The sequence below is a fragment of the Orcinus orca genome, chromosome 3 (genome assembly GCF_937001465.1).
Source record: "Orcinus orca chromosome 3, mOrcOrc1.1, whole genome shotgun sequence".
In the NCBI taxonomy this organism is placed as follows: domain Eukaryota; kingdom Metazoa; phylum Chordata; class Mammalia; order Artiodactyla; family Delphinidae; genus Orcinus; species Orcinus orca.
The window spans coordinates 74,976,035-74,994,409 of record NC_064561.1 but is presented as its reverse complement, the minus strand read 5'-3'; the positions used below and the strand labels follow the sequence as shown (position 1 = coordinate 74,994,409).

Below are 18,375 nucleotides of genomic sequence, written 5' to 3'. Positions count from 1 at the left end.
CCACAAGGTCTTTTACTACAGCAATTTAACTCTCTTGGATGGAGTCTGAGATAAGTGTATCTACTATACTATGCTCCAGAGTGAATGATGTTAGAATAAAGTTGCAGTTTAACAACTGGGTTTATTTAAACCTCATGTAGAGTGGTAAATGCTTCATAACCTTAACTACTTTATACCAGATACAGCTGGTCAATAATTTCTTACCACTCTAATAACATTTCCTAATCTAAGACAAGAGAAATTACTATTTCCAGGTATAAGGACTCTAGAAAGTTGGAGAAAAAGGATAAATGAAGGAAGAAACTCCAGATAGGTAAACAGAGGAACATATCAGAAAACAGGATGATATTTAATCATGAATTGCAAACAAGAGACTTCAGATCCAAATCTTTTAACTATTATTTTAAAATCACACACCCCATCCCTCCAACTAGTATTATATATTATCTATATAATACTAAAGCCACACATACCTTTTTTTCTTGGTCTTTCTTTCTACATTAGTTTCTCCAATGCTGATAAATGTGAAGGGGGGAAAAAGCTCCTGTTAATACAGTGATTATAAACAGCTCAAATGCTTCTGCTATCCCCAAAACTTTTTTCATTGGAAAAACACTTTGTCTTTTATAACATGTACTGAGAGTCCAGTGTTTATTGCTATAATCAAGAGGAAAGTTTCCTGTTGCAGGTGTATATGGTACATACAGTCAACTTAACCAGCACTTAAGCAAGACAAATGTTATCAACTGTACTTTAGAAGCGAGGTTAAGTTAGTAGTTAAGATGACCAAACGCACCAATTTGATTGTTTTTTAGTTTTTTCCCAACTCATCTATTTTATTTATTCATTCTTGGCTGCACTGGGTCTCCGTTGCTGTGCACAGGCCCTCACCAGTTGCAGCGAGCAGGGGCCACTCTTCTTTGCTGTGTGCGGGCCCCTCACCACGGTGGCCTCCCCTGTTGCGGAGCATGGGCTCTAGGTGCGTGGGCCCCAGCAGCCATAGCACACAGGCCCAGTAGTTGTGGCTCACAGGCTCCAGAGCACAGGCTCAGCAGCTGTGGCGCACAGGCCCAGCTGCTCCGTGGCATGTGGGATCCTCCCAGACCAGGGCCCGAACCTGTGCCCCCTGCATTGGCAGGCGGACTTCCAACCACTGTGGCACCAGGGAAGCCCCTCTTTTTTAGTTTTGAACTTAGATTGACATGGCTAAATCGACTATTTAGTGAACAACAGAACAAAGCAAGTAATAGCACAACAGCTGTAATTTATAATTTGGGTTTCTAGAATGGTATTATAAATGGCCATTTCATATAAAAAAAAAGCAACCTTTAATTTAAAAAACCATTTCTTAATTGATTCACTTTGCTGTACACCTGAAACGAACACAACATTGTAAATCAACTATACTCCAATAAAAATAAAAAGTAAAAATAATTAAAAAATAATTAAAAACTATTTCTTGTGACTTCCTTGGCAGTCTAGTAGTTAAGACTCTGTGCTTCCACTGCAGGAAGCCCGGGTTTGATCCCTGGTCTGGGAACTAAGATCCTGCATGCCGCGAGGAAAGGCCAAAAAACAAAAACAAACAAACAAACAAAATACTTCTTTTTCTGCATGTCCCCCAAACGTTCAGTTATTTACTGCTTAAGAACCAGAGACTTAATACTTCAAGACTCTGTTCCCTCACATTATTTATAAAGAACAAAGTCTGGAGATTTCTGAGTGAAATACACAAATGGCTTGCTGCTATACAGCTGCCAAACAACATGCATAGTAAATCAGGCTTTCAAATTACAGATTTACTTCTATTACTATATACTGTCCTGTAAATTTAACATTTTTATATTCTGAACTTCTCTATATTTCCTAGATAACATTATATCCTTATTTCCTGGGTCCTCAAATATAAATATGTATTTATGTAAAGCTGTTTTACACGATGGAATTACTTACTGGAGAATTGTAATTTTTGCAGTAAAATAAGTGGTAGAAGTACATTTGTTAAGTCACACCACAAGAATGCAAGATCACTGAAATTCACACACTTCCATAATTTTATCATTGAACCAAAAAATCAGCAGTCTTTACGTAACAGAGCCCAAACTAAAATTCATGTAGTTCTATGTATTTTTAAGACCAAGATAGTTGTGTAATACAACTAGAAAAACAAAAGTAAATGTTGAAATGAAATTATTCATAACTCTTATATTTTATTCTTTAGGACAGAGGTCTTCAAACATTTTTTGCTTACATTCCTAATAAAAGAAGTTTGAAAAATTATGTTTTTCCCCTCAAAGTTTATAAAGTCTGGCATATTATATATTAAATATTGATATTTTAAAAAGAAAATCGTTACATCATTTTGGTAACTGTAAATACCACAAAATTTGATATGTATCATAATTAATTTTAAAAAAATAAATGAACAAGCTTATGTTTAACAATTGGTACTTTTACACTGTCCTTTTTCCTCTTTGAACTTGAATTTTTATTCTCCTTTCCCCACAGAATGTATCCTAATATATTTTCATGCCTGAAAATTTTAGTGATCACTTACATTTCTCTGCAGTAAAAATATAGACATAACTTAATATTGTATCTTTTAATTACTTGTGATCATAAGGTTTTAAAAGTGTTTAAAAATTCTGAGTTGAATTACTATTATCATTACTACTATACAAATTGATTAAAACAATGTAAAATATATTATAACTTTTTGTAACTATTATACATAAAAAAATTTCACTGGAACTGTACCTCTTAATGACATGGATTTTTTTTTTTCTAGCTTATGTATCCATGGATCTTATTGCTTGACTATGACAGGGTTCAGTATCAATTTAATTCCTATATTTAACTTTTACAGATTGCACCCTGAGAAAGCTTGTTAACCTGAACAGGTAGATGGGAATAGAAAGAGTTTTGCTGTAGCAATGTCACTCAGTTCTCTGAATTCCTCCCATGTTATATTCCACAAGTCACGTAACGATGTATCATTAAAATATACTTTTAAATTGACAACTCAATTAGATCCTCCTTCAATTTTGCTGAGAAAAAAAATTACAAAAGAACTTGCTCCCAATAATTTGGGCCTTTTACTTTCTTACAAACACCAGTATTTTGAAAAGTCTCTAGGATTTTATACATGAGCACAATATACCAAGGTAAGATTAGAGATAGGCGAGAGGTATGCCTTTCTTTTGTGAAATTAGAGAGGGGTAGGCAAGGTCTCATACAGATTTATCTTCGGAAGAAACATATATGAATATTGATAATCTAGAAACTGATTACCTGTCTATTCCTGTATAACCCTTGAAGAGCCTTCCTGTCCACAAACTGGAAGACTGTTGCCTGGAAAATCCAGATGTTTAAGAGACTATTATATTGCTAACGGTCCTCATGAAGGTGCTACTTCTAATATGCAGCACTAAGTAGACCTGACACCTTCCTGTTTCAGTTACTCTGAAACACATAAGCTTACTTATTTCATGGGAATTTGAAAAGCTTTATTCAAAGGGCATAAAAGGATAAATAACAATTTTTCCCTCCTACCCAGTTCTCCTTCTAGAAAAGAACCACTATTATCAACCACTTATATTCCCCCCCCCAAAAAAAGCTCCATTATTCCTTTTTTCTTCCTTTTTAACATAAATGATAGTATATTATATATACTGTTCTCTACCTTGTTTATATACTTAGTATAAGTATCTTGGGTACTTACTTTGGATATCTTTCCATATCAGTTCATATAATCTACCTCATAGTATTCTGCTGTCATTTCATTGGCAGTTGAGGCAAGAAAAGCAAAGTGATTAAGAGCATGGACTCTGGAGACTGGCTAGTTGGTTTAACACTTAACTTTTCCACTTACTTGCTGTGTGACACTGAGCAAGTTACTGAATCTCTCCATGCCTCAGCTTCTTCATATGTAAAATGGGAATTATAATAGTACTTACCTTAACGGTACGGATGTGATGCTGAAATAAGCTAATACTTGTAAAGACCTTAGTACGGTGCCTGGCACACAGTAACACTCATTAAACATTAGGTAATATTACAATATAATCTAAATCTGGATAACCACCGTGAGATATTTAGTCCCTTAATAAATTTTATAAATACAAATAAATATTCCTTTGGATACCATATGTAACCTTACCTTTGCTGTAATAATAATCTGTTTTCTTTTTCTTTTAAAGCTTTCTTTAGTTCTGCTGTTCTTGAAGGCCTATGTAGGTACTTTCTTTTTCCTGTGCATTCATAAGTCCAATGCCCAAATTCCAAGCATTTCTGACATCTTACATGTTGTTTATTTGCTTCACTGCAGAGTAAAAAATAGAATACAGGCCTTAAATTTTTGACCTGACATTTTCTGTCATGAGAAGCATAAACAATATAAGCATAAAATGATGCTTATGTAAAGGTACAATCCAAAAATAAGCATCATTTTACACTTTAAATTATTTGTTAGATTTAATCACAAAGCAATATAGTAAGTGGTTAAGAGCATGGACCTGGGAGTTAGACAGAACTGAGTACAAATCTTCTTTCCTCAATTCCATTCCAGTAATGGCAGACCAGGTAACTCAGACCAACTCTTCAGCTCAGAACTAGAAAAGACAGTCAAAACATTTTTAACAATGTGCTCGAGGTATCAGAGAACTAACAAGAGATTAAAGAATAACCAAGCCAAGATATGGAAGAAGCTGGAAACCCAGAGTGGTCAGTCCTACGTTTAAGTCAACTCTGGGTTTTTTTCCCAACTCAGGAGGGTAAGCAAGCATCACTTACAAGGAGCAAGGGAGACAAATTATGCATTCAGAGTTGGGACTCTGAAGGGCTTTACTCTAAGAATAAAGCAACTGCTTATCAAGTGCAGCCCAGATTCTAGTCACCTAGGAGACTAAGAAAAATCTCAGTCCCTGAAATTGAATTAAGGTGTGGCAAGTGAAGAAAAATAGATAAAGGAATTAGAAAGGAAGAAATAAAATTGTCATTCCTTACTGATGATGTATCATGTAAATGGCAAATCCAACAGACTCTACAGATAAAAAAAATTTTTTTTGGCCCTGCCATGCGGCATGTGGGATCTTACTTCCCCAACCAGGGATCAAACCCTTGCCCCCTGCATTAGAAGCGTGGAGTCCTAATCGCTGGATTGCCGGGGGAGTCCCAAAACATTTTTCAATAATTAGAATTCATAAGTGAGTTTAGGAAGGTTTTATATTGGGGTCAGTAACCTTTGTCTATAAAGTGTCAGAGAGTCAATATTTTAGGCTTTGCAGACCAAGAGGCAAAATTTAATATATTACAAAGGTATTTATATCACAAGAGAGAAAACAAATTTCTACAAATATTTTATTAATGAAAATATTTCAAATAAAAGAGGTTTATTAATGAGAAGAATGGAATTCTTTTCTATAACATTTCACTCAATTGAGGTTCAAAATTAGTGTTCTCTATCATCAAATTGATCATATATATACAAACATATGTAAAAAGCATTCTTGGTTTGCAAGCCTACAACAGGCAGCAGGCAGGATTCAGTGGACTATCGTTTGCCAAACTTTCTATTAGATATTAGGTCAACACATAAAAATCAATTGAGTTTCTACTTAACAAAAACAGTTAAAAATAAAAATTTAAAAGGTGGTATTTATGGGCTTCCCTGATGGCGCAGTGGTTGAGAGTCCGCCTGCCGATGCAGGGGACACGGGTTCGTGCCCCAGTCCGGGAAGACCCCACATGCAGCAGAGCGGCTAGGCCCGTGAGCCATGGCCGCTGAGGCTGCGCGTCCGGAGCCTGTGCTCCGCAGCGGGAGAGGCCACAACAGTGAGAGGCCCGCGTACCGCAAAAAAAAAAAAAAAAAGGTGGTATTTATAACATTCTGAAAAATAACAAGCACTTATAAATAAGTGAAAGAAAATATGTGCAAGAATTCTATGCAGAAAACAAACATTACTGAGAGAAATTAAACATCTAAATAAGTAGCTAAGTAAAAGGATTACCATGTTCATAGACTGAAAGACTCAATATTGTAAAAACTGTCCATTCTCCCCAAACTGATCTATAGATTCAAAGCAATGCCAATCAGAATCTCAACAGGTGTTTGTTTGGTATGGAACTTAAACTTATTCCCTAAAATGTGTATGGACATTCAAAAGGCCAAGAATAGCCAAAATACCCTTATAAAGGAACAAGTAGGGAAGACTTAGATTAAAATAAATTGACTTGTGGTGATCATTTTGTAATGTACGGAAATATTGAATCTCTTTGTTGTACACCTGGAACTAACGTAGTGTTGTAGGTAAATGATATTTCAAAAACAAACAAAAAAAATCATAAAAAAAGAGTTCAGATTTGTGGTTAACAGAGGTGGGGGATAGGGGGAGCAGCAACCAGATGAAGGCAGTCAAAGTACAAACTTCTAGTTATAAGATAAATAAGTACTAGGGATGTAATGGACAACACGATTAATGAAATTAACAGCTGTATGTTATACGTGAAAATTGTTAAGAGTAAATCTTAAAAGTTCTCATCACAAGAAAAAAACTTTTTTCTTCTGTTTCTTTAATTTTGTATCTATTTGAGATGATGGATGTTCACTAAGCTTATTGTTAACAGTGACTTCATGACGTATGTGAATCAAATCATTATCAAACTTATACAGTGCTGTACGTCAACTATATCTCAATAAGACTGAAAGAAAAAAATAAAAGACAGTGACTTATGATACAGCTATAATAACTTAGAATGTGAGACTGGAGCAAATATATACAAATATGCCAGTGGAACAGAACAGAATGTCCAGAAATAGACTAATGCATACATGAACAATTTATGACAACCATGGCATTAAAGAGCAGTGGGGGGAAAGGTTAGATTATAAATGATGTAGGGACAACTGGTTATGCACCTGGTAAAAATAAGACTTAACCATAAGCCCAAAATGATTACAAACTTGGTCAAACAATAAGGTTTAAAAGATAGTATAAAAAAAGTGACATATTTGAGTTAGGAATTCTTAAGAAACAAAAACAAAGCACTAAGACTTCCCTGGTGGTGCAGTGGTTAAGAATCCGCCTGCCAATGCAGGGGATACGGGTTCGAGCTCTGGTACAGGAAGATCCCACATGCTGCGAAGCAACTAAGCCCGTGCGCCACAACTACTGAGCCTGCACTCTAGAGCCTGCAAGCCACAACTACTGAGCCCATGTGCCACAACTACTGAAGCCCACGTGCCTAGAGCCCGTGCTCCACAACAAGAGAAGCCACCGCAGTGAGAACCCTGCGTACCGCAATGGAGAGTAGCCCCCGCTCACCGCAACTAGAGAAAGCCCGCGTGCAGCAACGAAGACCCAACGCAGCCAAAAATAATAAATAAATACATTAATTTTACAAAAAGCACTAATCATAAAAGATTGATAAATTAGAATTACTAAAATTAAGAATTTTCAAAAATTAAGAATTTCTGTTCATCAAAATATACTATAAAGAGAGTAAAAAGAGAAGCCAAAGAGTGGGAGAAGATATTTGTAACACATTTTGCCAACAGCTTCATCTTAAGTATACAAAGAACTCTTATGAATCATTAAGGAAATGATGTACAATAGAAAAATAAGATAAAGTGGAAGATGGAAAGGCAGTACAAAAATGGGATTGGGAAACAAATTAATAAACACATGAAAAGGTGCTCATTACTAACATAAGAAAAAGCAAAAACCACTATAGTTGAAGAAATGCATACTCCACAGTCCAGCAATTCCACTTGCAGGTACTTACACAACAGAAATCTACAAAAAACTATACCAGATAACATGTGTAAGAATATTGGAATATTGCTTTCCTTTACGTAGCTCTTAAAAGTTTTGAAATAGTCACAACCTTATAGAAAAGCTGTTAAGTACAGTTCAAAGAACTATTTTTCCTAAATCATTTGTGAACTGTTTTTGCTGAGCCATTTGTAAGTTGCCAACCTGATGCCTCATCAAACCAGAATACTTTACTGCATGTTTTCTATAAACTAGGACATTCTCATATATACAATGTAACCATCAAAATCAAGAAGTTAATGTTGATACCTTCAAGATCCCATTTAAGTTTAATCTTCAGACCCCATTTAAGTTTCATCAAATGTCCCAAAAACATTCTCTATAGCAAAATCCAGTTCTGCATCAATGTTGCACATGTTGTCATGTCTCTTCCTTCTTCTGGAAGAGTTCCTCAGTCCTGTGTCTTGCTTTACATGACCTTGACACTTTTTGATGATTACAGCCAGTTATTTTGTAGAATGTGCTTCAATTTGAGTTGGAGGATTTGCTTCCAAGTTCACTCATGTGGCTAACGGGAGGCTTCAGTTCCTTACCTGCTGGCCTCTCCATCGGGCTGCTTACAACATGGTTTTACCCAGGGAGAGTAACCAAGATAACTCAAGAAAGAAGTCAGTCTTTTATCACCCAATCTTGGAAATGACATACCATTACTTTTGCTATATTCTACTGGTCATACAGACCAACTCTGGTACTCTCTGGAAGAGAGTACACATGAAGCAGGGATCACTGGAGATCATCTTGGAGGCTGGCTACAACATCTGATATCTCTATATGATTAGATTCAAGCCATGTATTTTTGGCAGGAATATAACAGAAATGTGCCGTGTTCTTCTCACTGTATTCCTGTCAGGTGACACAAGACTACAATTTGTCTTGTTACTGATGATGTTCGTTTTGATCCCTTCATTATGGAGGGTCAACCAGATTTTGCAATATAAAGTTATTTTTTGTCCTTTTGTAATTGAGGTGGTTTTAAATTATGTCCACAAATTCTATGATATCCTTACTTCAAGGGTTGGAGCCTAACTACCCTCCCCTTAAGTGTGGCTAAGACTTAGTGACTTGCTTCTAACTAACAGAATAAAGCAGGGTGATGGAGCGTGACTTTAAAGATTAGCTCATGTAGCTGCCATGTCATGAAAACACTCAAGCAGCCTCTAGGGAGGCCCACGTAGTGAGGAACTGAGGCTTCCTGCCAACAGCCCTGTGAATAGCTATCTTGGAAGCAGATCCTCCAGTTGTGGTCAAGTCTTCAGATGACTGCAGCCCCTGGCAACATCCTGACCACAAACATGTGGGGAGAACCTAAGTCAGAACCACTCAGCTGGGACTTCCCTGGTGGTCCAGCGGTAAAGAAGCCGCTTTACAATGCAGGGTACGCGGGTTCGATCCCTGATTGGGGAACTAAGATCCCACATGCCGCAGGGCAACTAAGCCCGCGCGCCACAACTACTGAGCTCCTGCGCCTCAACTAGAGTTCGCGAGCCGCAAACTACATAGCCCATGTGCTCTGGAACCCACGTGCCACACTACAGAGCCCATGTGCCCTGGAGCCTGCGTGCCACAACTAGAAAAGAGAAAACCCACATGCCAATAGAGAGAAGCTCGCACGCCACAACAAAAGATCATGCATGCCTCAATGAAGATCCCGCGTGCCACAACTAACACCTGAGGCAGCCCCCCCTACAAAAAAAAAAAGAAGAAAGAAAAAAGAACTACGCAGCTAAGTCACTCCTGAATTCCTGACCACAGAACTGAGATGTTTATTGTTAGAAGTCACTAAATTCTGGGGTAATTTGTTATACAACTATAATTAATATCTAATAAAGCAATTAATAAGTATTTTGTGGGTTGGTATTTGAAAGTACATAAATATCCTGCTCATTAAATTTTTAGTTCATTTATTCATCTATCAGTATGAAGTCTATTTTTCTATTTTATTGAATGAGTTACTATCCATTACCATGATTTATTTTGATGCTCAGATTGCCCTAGATTTGGTCAGTGGGAATCCCTCCAAGTTGGATTCTGTGTTCTTTTGACATGGTTCCTTCATTCTTTGAGCACTTCCTTGCTTTCTGGTACAACAAAAAATTCCAGGCTCATCTTATACTTTCCCTGTCCTAAAATCAGGCCTTTCCAGGCCTGAAATCAGCCTGATGGAACCCTGATGACATTCAGTCAAGATCAGGGCACACATGTGCTCACTGTAACTGGAATGTTGCTGCTCCCAGTTACCCTCAGTGGACAGAGCTAGGGAACAACACACACATTACTATCCATGTATCAAATACACACATCTACAGCTATATTTAACTATATATTTTGAAAACCATGAATTCATACCGATACATTTAATTCCAATTCAACTTCACAGAATTTACTCTATTTTCTCCTTCCCCATACCTCCTCCTCCTTCAGTGAGAAATCTGGCTCCCATTATCCTTAACAGATTTAGTTATTTGGTCAATCTGTCTTATGAAACCAATTGCCCATTGTTGCCCCCTCCCCCTTACAGATGCCCTCTTTACTCCATGTGGGCTCTGGTACTCTGCCCTTTGCTGTCCTCCCACACTCCCCATGTGAACATGCTCCTCACCCTGCTTGGGCTCTGACTTCCACTGCCGGGCCAGTCCACCTCACATGAACTCATTTCTCTTTCTATTTAGACTGTGCCACCCCACATCAAATTATACCTCCCCTCCCCCATGGAGACATTCTCCCCACTAGGGTGACAACTTGTGTTAAATGGCCCTCCCTGTGTGGAAACCCCCCTCACTCTGCTTGGGATCTGGTGCCCTGCATTGGACCTTCACTCAACTGGATGCCCTCTGCACCCTGCTGGCACTGCACGCCAGTTCACGTCCCTATGTGGATGCCCTAGTTACTCCCCTTCAGCTCTAATACTCCAGTGCCAAGTCAGTCCTCTGCATGGATCTATACCACCTCATGGCTTTAGGACTGACTTGTTCAAGTAGGGAAGAGGAAGAGGAAGAACTATAGTAATATTCTTAACAACAAGATTTGTAAAATCCTCTAAATTGGAAATAATATCAAAGAAGAATGGATGATCTGTGGTATAGAATACACTGGAATACTTCATAGTGATAAAAATGAACAAATTCCAGCTTAATATAACTCAGATGGAGCTTAGATATAAGAAGCTAAACTCAAAAGAATCTAAATTGTCTGATTCTGTGTAAAGGTTAAAGACAGGCAAAATTAAACTCTAGTGAATAGTTAGATGGTAAAAGCACAGAACAGAAGCAAGTTAGTAATTACCATAAATGTTGGGATAGTGGTTACTTTAGGAAGGAGGGAGGAGGTTGTGATTGGGAAAGCTTGGTGGCATCTAGTATATTGGCAATTTTTTATTAAATACTTGATCTGGGTAGTGGTTACATGGGTTAAGAATTATAAAAATTGAAAAAAAAAAGAAAAAAAAGAATTATAAACATTACCTATTAAGGACATATTTATGTTGTCTGAACTTTTTTGTAGATGTGTTATAGTTCACAACAATAAAATTTTTTTAAAATCTTGGCTCTTTCGCTACACAGCTTTAGGCTCATTAGCAAGCTAGTTTTTGAACTTCAGTTTCTATTCTAAAAAATGGGATAATATCTACTTCACTAGGTTATTGTGAGAATTAGATAAGACTATAACCGTGGTTTATACTTACTGTGTGCCAGGAATTTAGCTAAGTAGTATTTATACATAAATACATCTAATCCCCATGATAACCCAATGAGTTTGAGAACAATATCCCCATTCTACAGACTGGGATGTTTGTATAGAAAGCAGTAAGGAATCTGGCATAAAGTAATAGACAAATAAATGGGAGTTGTGAATATCAATCCACACATTAGGCTAATCAATTATCTGGACTAACGAAACATGGCAATTTAAATTTTCTCAAAACATGGTTGCATGATGGGATGCTAGATTCTTAATTTCGACCTAGAGCAGTCACCTTTTTATCCCTGGAGAACACATAATTGGTGTTCAGTAAATGTTTCTAAAATGACTGACTGTTTAAATAGGCAAGGGTTTAAGAGGACATATATTGTTTATAGTATGCTTTTCATTAATGAATTCCCACATCATCAGCCAGCTTCTGTAATTTTGACAGTAATTTATTTTTAGCGTTTGTTCAAAAATTAAGCCAATCCTAACATGAAGAACTAATGTTTCAAGCAAGGAAATACTACTCAGTAGTAGTTTCTTTTTTTAAATAAATTTATTTATTTTTGACTGCATTGGGTCTTCGCTGCTGAGCAGGGACTACTCTTCGTTGTGGTGTGCAGGCTTCTCATTGAGGTGGCTTTTCTTGTTGCGAGCACGGGCTCTAGGTGCACAGGCTTCAATAGTTGTGGCACGTGAGCTCAAGTAGTTGTGGCTCGCTGGCTCTAGAGCGCAGGCTCAGTAGTTGTGGCGCACGGGCTTAGTTGCTCCGCGGCATGTGGGATCTTCCCGGACCAGGGCTCGAACCCGCGTTCCCTGCATTGGCAGGCGGATTCTTAACCACTGCGCCACCAGGGAAGTCCTGAGTGGTAGTATTGAAAGATAATAAAGAAGAGTCAGCTTTTTACCATAATAGTAATAGTTCATAAATTTCAGTAAGCAACTGCCAGAACCACGACTATAACTTCAGAGCTTATCTGAATGTGTAATGTAGCAAATTGTTAAGGCTATCAATAATAAAACACTCTATGGACTTAATATTAAGTTGCCCACTTTTCAGGCAAAAAGAACCACTAACAGACTTAATATATACACAATTGTGATATGCATTCCAGAAATAATAAATTCAAAAACATTAAAGGATAATTAGTAAAAAATGTAAAATCATGACTCTCATATAAAGTGAACACATGTCAAAGGTTTTATTTAATCATTAATTAATAAGGGAACCAGTAAGATGTTGCAGTTGGTTCAAAACAGAATCCAAACAACACACATATATGAGCAATCAGGAACACAGGAAACGAATTTACAGATAGCTAAAAACTGGTCAAAAAAAAACAAACAAAACTGGTCAATAGACACAGGGCAAGAATCAGTTGTACTGTCTTTTCATGGGTAAGAATCTTTTCTACCAGCTTTCTACAATTTACAGAGTCATTTTAAAATAGCTCAAAGAGGGCTTCCCTGGTGGCGCAGCGGTTAAGAATCCGCCTGCCAATGCATGGAACACGGATTCGAGCCCTGGTCTGCAAAGATGCCACATACCGCGGAGCAACCAAGCCCGTGAGTCTGGGAAGATCCCACATGCCGCGGAGCAACTAAGCCCGTGGGCCACAATTACTGAGCCTGCGCTCTAGAGCCCGTGAGCCTCAACTACTGAAGCCCACGTGCTTAGAGCCCGTGCTCCACAACAAGAGAAGCCACCGCAACGAGAAGTCCGCGCCCCGCAACGAAGAGTAGCCCCCGCTCGCCGCAACTAGAGAAAGCCTGAGCGCAGCAACAAAGACCCAACTCAGCCAAAAATAAATTAAAAAACAAAACAAAAAACAAAACATATATATATATATCAAAGACAGTGAGGCACAGGCCCTCACAGAGTCACTAGCCAGGACAGGGAATTAGACAAATCAGCCAGTAATCTTTATTTTTTAATCCATTTCAAAGCCTTTCACAATATTTCCTAACAATGAAAATATGGAGGAGTGTGGAAGCCTCTCAGAATCAAGGAAATAAAGTCTTCTCCAACTCATAGTTTGTTTTCCCAATATTAAGAAACTTATAACCTGAGATCACAGCCATTAAAAATATTATCTACCAGCACTGTGGAGTTTGCTTTTTGTTGTTATAAACAAAACATTCACCAATACCTAAAGCCCACCTATGATGTTCTAAACATTAACACCCCTAAAAATACTTAAATCTTCCAGATAGAATACTGAATGAGGCACACCTATAATTTCAAAATAAACACAAGATCAGCATTTATTTCTTTTCAAATGAATACCCTATTTTTTTTTTTTTTTTTTTTTTTTGGTGGTACGCGGGCCTCTCACTGTTGTGGCCTCTCCCGTTGCGGAGCACAGGCTCCAGACGCGCAGGCTCAGCGGCCATGGCTCACGGGCCCAGCCACTCCGTGGCATGCGGGATCCTCCTGGACCAGGTCACGAACCCGTGTCCCCTGCATCGGCAGGCAGACTCTCAACCACTGCGCCACCAGGGAAGCCCTGAATACCCTATTTAATAATATTCCATTTCTATATTCTAAGCTAAGGCTTAAGGAAGTGTTTTAATGGTACAGCCTTTTTGGGTGAAACCACCTTCTTTGATACCATTTCTGTCAGATTGGCAAAGCTGTTTTTTAAGCCGATTGTTGGCAAAGATGGAGAATGGGCACCCTAAATGTAGTAAGATACACATTCTTAATTGCTGGTAAGAATGTAAGTTGCAGATACTTTCTGAAGGGCTATTTGGTAATATGCAACAAAAATCTTAAAAATGTACATACCAAATAAACAAAAAATATAATATAAATGATGATTATCTACCTAGAAAATCCCTAAGAATCCAAAATGGAGCTATTAGGACTACTAAATGAGTTTAATAAGGTCACAGGATAAAAGGTCAACATACAAAAGTCAATATACTAGCAACAAACAGTTGGACATGGAAATTTTTAAAAAATACTATTACAATACTTACTTTTACCCTTGTTAAATTTCTTCTTGTTAGACTCAACATAGAGTTCCAGCCTGTCAAGACCTTTCTGGATTGGGATTGCGTCATCCATTGTATTAGTTATCCCTCTCAGCTTTGTGTTAACTGCAGGTTTGATAAACACGCACATGTGTCCTCATCCAAGTCATTTATAAAAATGTTGACAAGACCAAACTGAGGACCAAACTCTGCAGGCCACCATGGGATACCTCTATATATTTACTTAAACCCATTAAACAATACTCTTTGTCCATGATGTTCAACTGATGTACCTAATTGTTCTGTTTTCACAAGAATATTGTGAGAGACTTTTCAAGATGGCTTTTTGAAATCCAAATACCTAAAAGGCAAAAAGGGTATCAATCTATAATGACTTGATACCTGATGATCTTGGCTTTTCTTTCTGCACGTATTTAATAAATCGAGCCAGAATTTTGGCTGGAATGGATATCAAGTTCACTGGTCTGGTTTGTGGAATCTACCCTTCTCACTTTGAAAATCAAAACAGCATTTGCCTACTTCCAGTCCTCAAGCACCACTCCTGTTTGCCAGGGGTTCTCAGATTACCAGCAGCAGTACAGCCATGTCACCTGGAAAATCTCTGTTATGCTGGGGAACAATCACATGGGTCAAGTGCCTTAAACACATTCAGAGTGGAATAGGGCTCTATAACTCACTCCTATCTTCTCATGCTGCATATAATTATATGTGAGTGAAATCTGATTCAAAGTTAAGTCCCTGAAAGATCTGCTGAATGAAAAGTTCAAATTTCCCCCCTTTCCTCCTTTAGTCCAAAGACTTTTAAAAACAATGTCAATAGTACTTTCTCACTTCTCATAACTTGTAGTTTAAGACTTGTTCTTATGGAAGTGCTATATGCTCTTTATAAATAAAATTAAATCTTTTTGATGAATATAAAATGAAAAGTAAAGGCTCCTCGTCTGCTTTCCCCCCCAAAAATATTCCAAATTCTCCTGGACTCCCCTTGCCTCTAAAGGCCCTCCCTCTCCAACTCCCTGGGAATTGTCCCGACAGTCTGCAAACCATGACAGGTTTCATTATACACCATGTTTTCTTTCCAGTAAGACTAGAAGCTCCTAAAGCTAAGATTGTCTTTTACTTCTGTGTAGCTCATGTACCAAATACAAGCATACTGCAGAAATAGAACATTTGTTTAACTGTGTGATACTCCAAAACTTATGTTAAAAGCACCAGAAGTCTTACTTTCAGCTTCATATTTAAGTGGACATTGGTTGGTTTTGTCAATCTAGCAATCATTACCTCCTCTGACCTACCCACCCATTCGTTTATTTTTATTTTATTTTTTTACCACCCATTGGTTTATAAGGATCCATTCAATTATCCTGGGAAGAGAATGAGGTCCAAGTCAATCAAAGCTTCATAATCCCATAGACATGGTTCAGGGTAGGGTATGTAACCCAACCTAGACAATGAGATGCTATCAACTTGAAGCTGAAAGGATATAAAGGACCCTAGATACTGCAGCCATCTTAGGACCAAAGGAGTGATCTAACCAAGTATGGAACCAACACCCAAAAGGGCAAACCTGAGAGAGATTAGACCCTGGTGACATCATTTACTGCACATCTATTAAGTATTACTGTTACTCCATTCTTGATCTCAGAACCATATGACTTCAAAGCCTTCTTCCTCCACCAAGCATACTACTAATTCATTCTGATTCCTTAAGTCTTTATCCTTATGTTCAAGGAACCTCATCAGGCATAAGAGGTAGTCTGATGAAAGGGAGAAGAGAAGGATCAGGGCTCTTAGAGTAAAAAATATAAATATAAAAAGAAATACAGGGCTTCCCTGGTGGTGCAGTGGTTGAGAATCTGCCTGCTAATACAGGGGACACGGGTTCGAGCCCTGGTCTGGGAAGATCCCATATGCCACGGAGCAACTAGGCCCGTGAGCCACAACTACTGAGCCTGCGCGTCTGGAGCCTGTGCTCCGCAACAAGAGAGGCCGCGATAGTGAGAGGCCCGCGCACCGCGATGAAGAGTGGCCCCCGCTTGCCACAACTAGAGAAAGCCCTCGCACAGAAACGAAGACCCAACACAGTCAAAAATAAATAAATTAATTAAAAAAAAAGAAATACAGGGGTTTCCCTGGTGGAGCAGTGGTTAAGAATCTGCCTGCCAATGCAGGGGAAACGGGTTTGAGCCCTGGGTCCGGGAAGATCCCTCATGCCATGGAGCAACTAAGCCCGTGCGCCAACAACTACTGAGCCTGCGCTCTAGAACCCGTGAGCCACAACTACTGGGCCCACATGCCACAACTACTGAAGCCCTCACACCTATAGCCTGTGCTCTCCAACCAGACATGCCACCACAATGAGAAGCCCGCGCACCACAAGGAAGAGTAGCCCTCACTCGCCGCAACTAGAGAAAGCCCGCGCGCAGCAACGAAGACCCAATGCAGCCAAAAATAAATAAATAAATTTATTTAAAAAGAAATATAAATATACACATTAGAGCAGACTGTGAGCGATATATTATTAACGGGCAAATGGTGATGCCATGAAAAGCTGACAGAGTGAAAAAGTGTCGGACGTTGTTTGGGTATGCAGACTGATAGAAGAAAAAAAGGTTTCACAAGAAAGGGACATCTGGCACAAACTCCTGCATTATCTGTTCACAGAAAACCTCTTGTGCTATTCTCTCTCGCTCATTATCCACAATGGCCATCTTTCGTTTCTTAAAAACTAAGTTCTTTGCTGTCTCAAAACAATTATGCTAGTCTGGGTGCTCTTTCCCCAAATCCTCTCATGACTGGTTCCTTTCTCACATTTCCGATCTCTGTTCAAATACCATCTCTTCAGAGATGCCTTTCCAGTCCAACCAACCTAACCTGTACCTTTTTCTCTTTCCATCACCTCTTATTTCCTTCAAAGCTCTTATCATCAACTGTATTTACTTAAAATGCTTAGTTTATCGACTCTTTCCACCAATAGAATGTAAGCTTCCTGAAAGCAGGGATTCCGTCTTGAACACCTCTTTTTACTTACACCCAAATACCGGCATAGAGCGATAGGTAATGCATAAATTAATATTTGTTGGAGAATGAATGGCAGAAAGTGAGAAGAGAGCTTGACAGAAAAGTCAGGCTGTTCCTAGGGAAGGCGATAGGAATGGGGCAGGAAAAGCCAGCGGGCTGGAGGCTGCACAGGAAGCTGAAGGTTTACGTCGGCGAGAGTAGGCGGTGTTGGACGAGGGCTACAGGCTTCGCCCGGTCACGCGTGGGGTGGGCGGCCGGGTTGGCAAAGGGGCATAGAACTCTTAGCGACCAACTCCTGGGCGTTCCCTTCGCGGGAACCAAACACGAGACTCTCTTCAGGCACCCCCTAGGTCCCGCCCAGCGGTCTTACGCAGCCGTCTTCCACGAAATCGCTAATCCACAGACATCAAACTTACCGCCCCGGCCCGAGCCCCTCGCGGGCAGGCGACGTGTGAGAAAAACGGCCAACCTCCGCCTGACCACGCTGAGGATCCCACACCGACCCCGCATACCGTCGCCCGCTCACTAGCCGGCTGACGCGCTTCTCCCCGCCCCCAGCCCGCCCAGCGGCCCGACTCCGGCCCTAACTTACGCTTGTCTCCGGGCTATGAGGCGATGCATGGGAGTCGCCATCTTAGCGCGGCTGAAGCCTGCCGCGCTGGGTTTTGGGAAACTCCTCGGAGGGGGCGGGGACTTAGAACCCCGGAGGCCGTAGGCGTGGGCGGGACCAGTCGGGCCTGGAGAGTTAATGGGTCAGCTTTTGGGGCAAGTAGTGGTTAGGGCCTGGTCTGTTGTGTTTCCTGTGTGCGTCTGTAGTTTGAGGGAGAGGAATGAGGCAGGT

At 39.4% G+C, this 18,375-nt stretch overlaps 1 protein-coding gene across 7 annotated transcripts in view; it reads right to left on the bottom strand.

The window, feature by feature from the left end:
- Positions 1–18,375, bottom strand: part of ZCCHC10 (zinc finger CCHC-type containing 10) — a 48,838-nt gene that overhangs the window by 8,078 nt on the left and 22,385 nt on the right. For 6 of the 7 annotated variants that reach the window (XM_049707270.1, XM_049707268.1, XM_049707272.1 and 3 more), the window contains 3 exons: positions 18,127–18,271; positions 4,160–4,321; positions 474–515 (listed from right to left, as the gene is read on the bottom strand). In XM_049707270.1, the coding sequence (XP_049563227.1) occupies positions 474–515; positions 4,160–4,321; positions 18,127–18,271 (349 nt within the window). Of the gene's footprint in view, positions 1–473; positions 516–4,159; positions 4,322–18,126; positions 18,345–18,375 lie in introns of all 7 variants that reach the window. The other variant, XM_049707274.1, reaches the window with a different exon arrangement.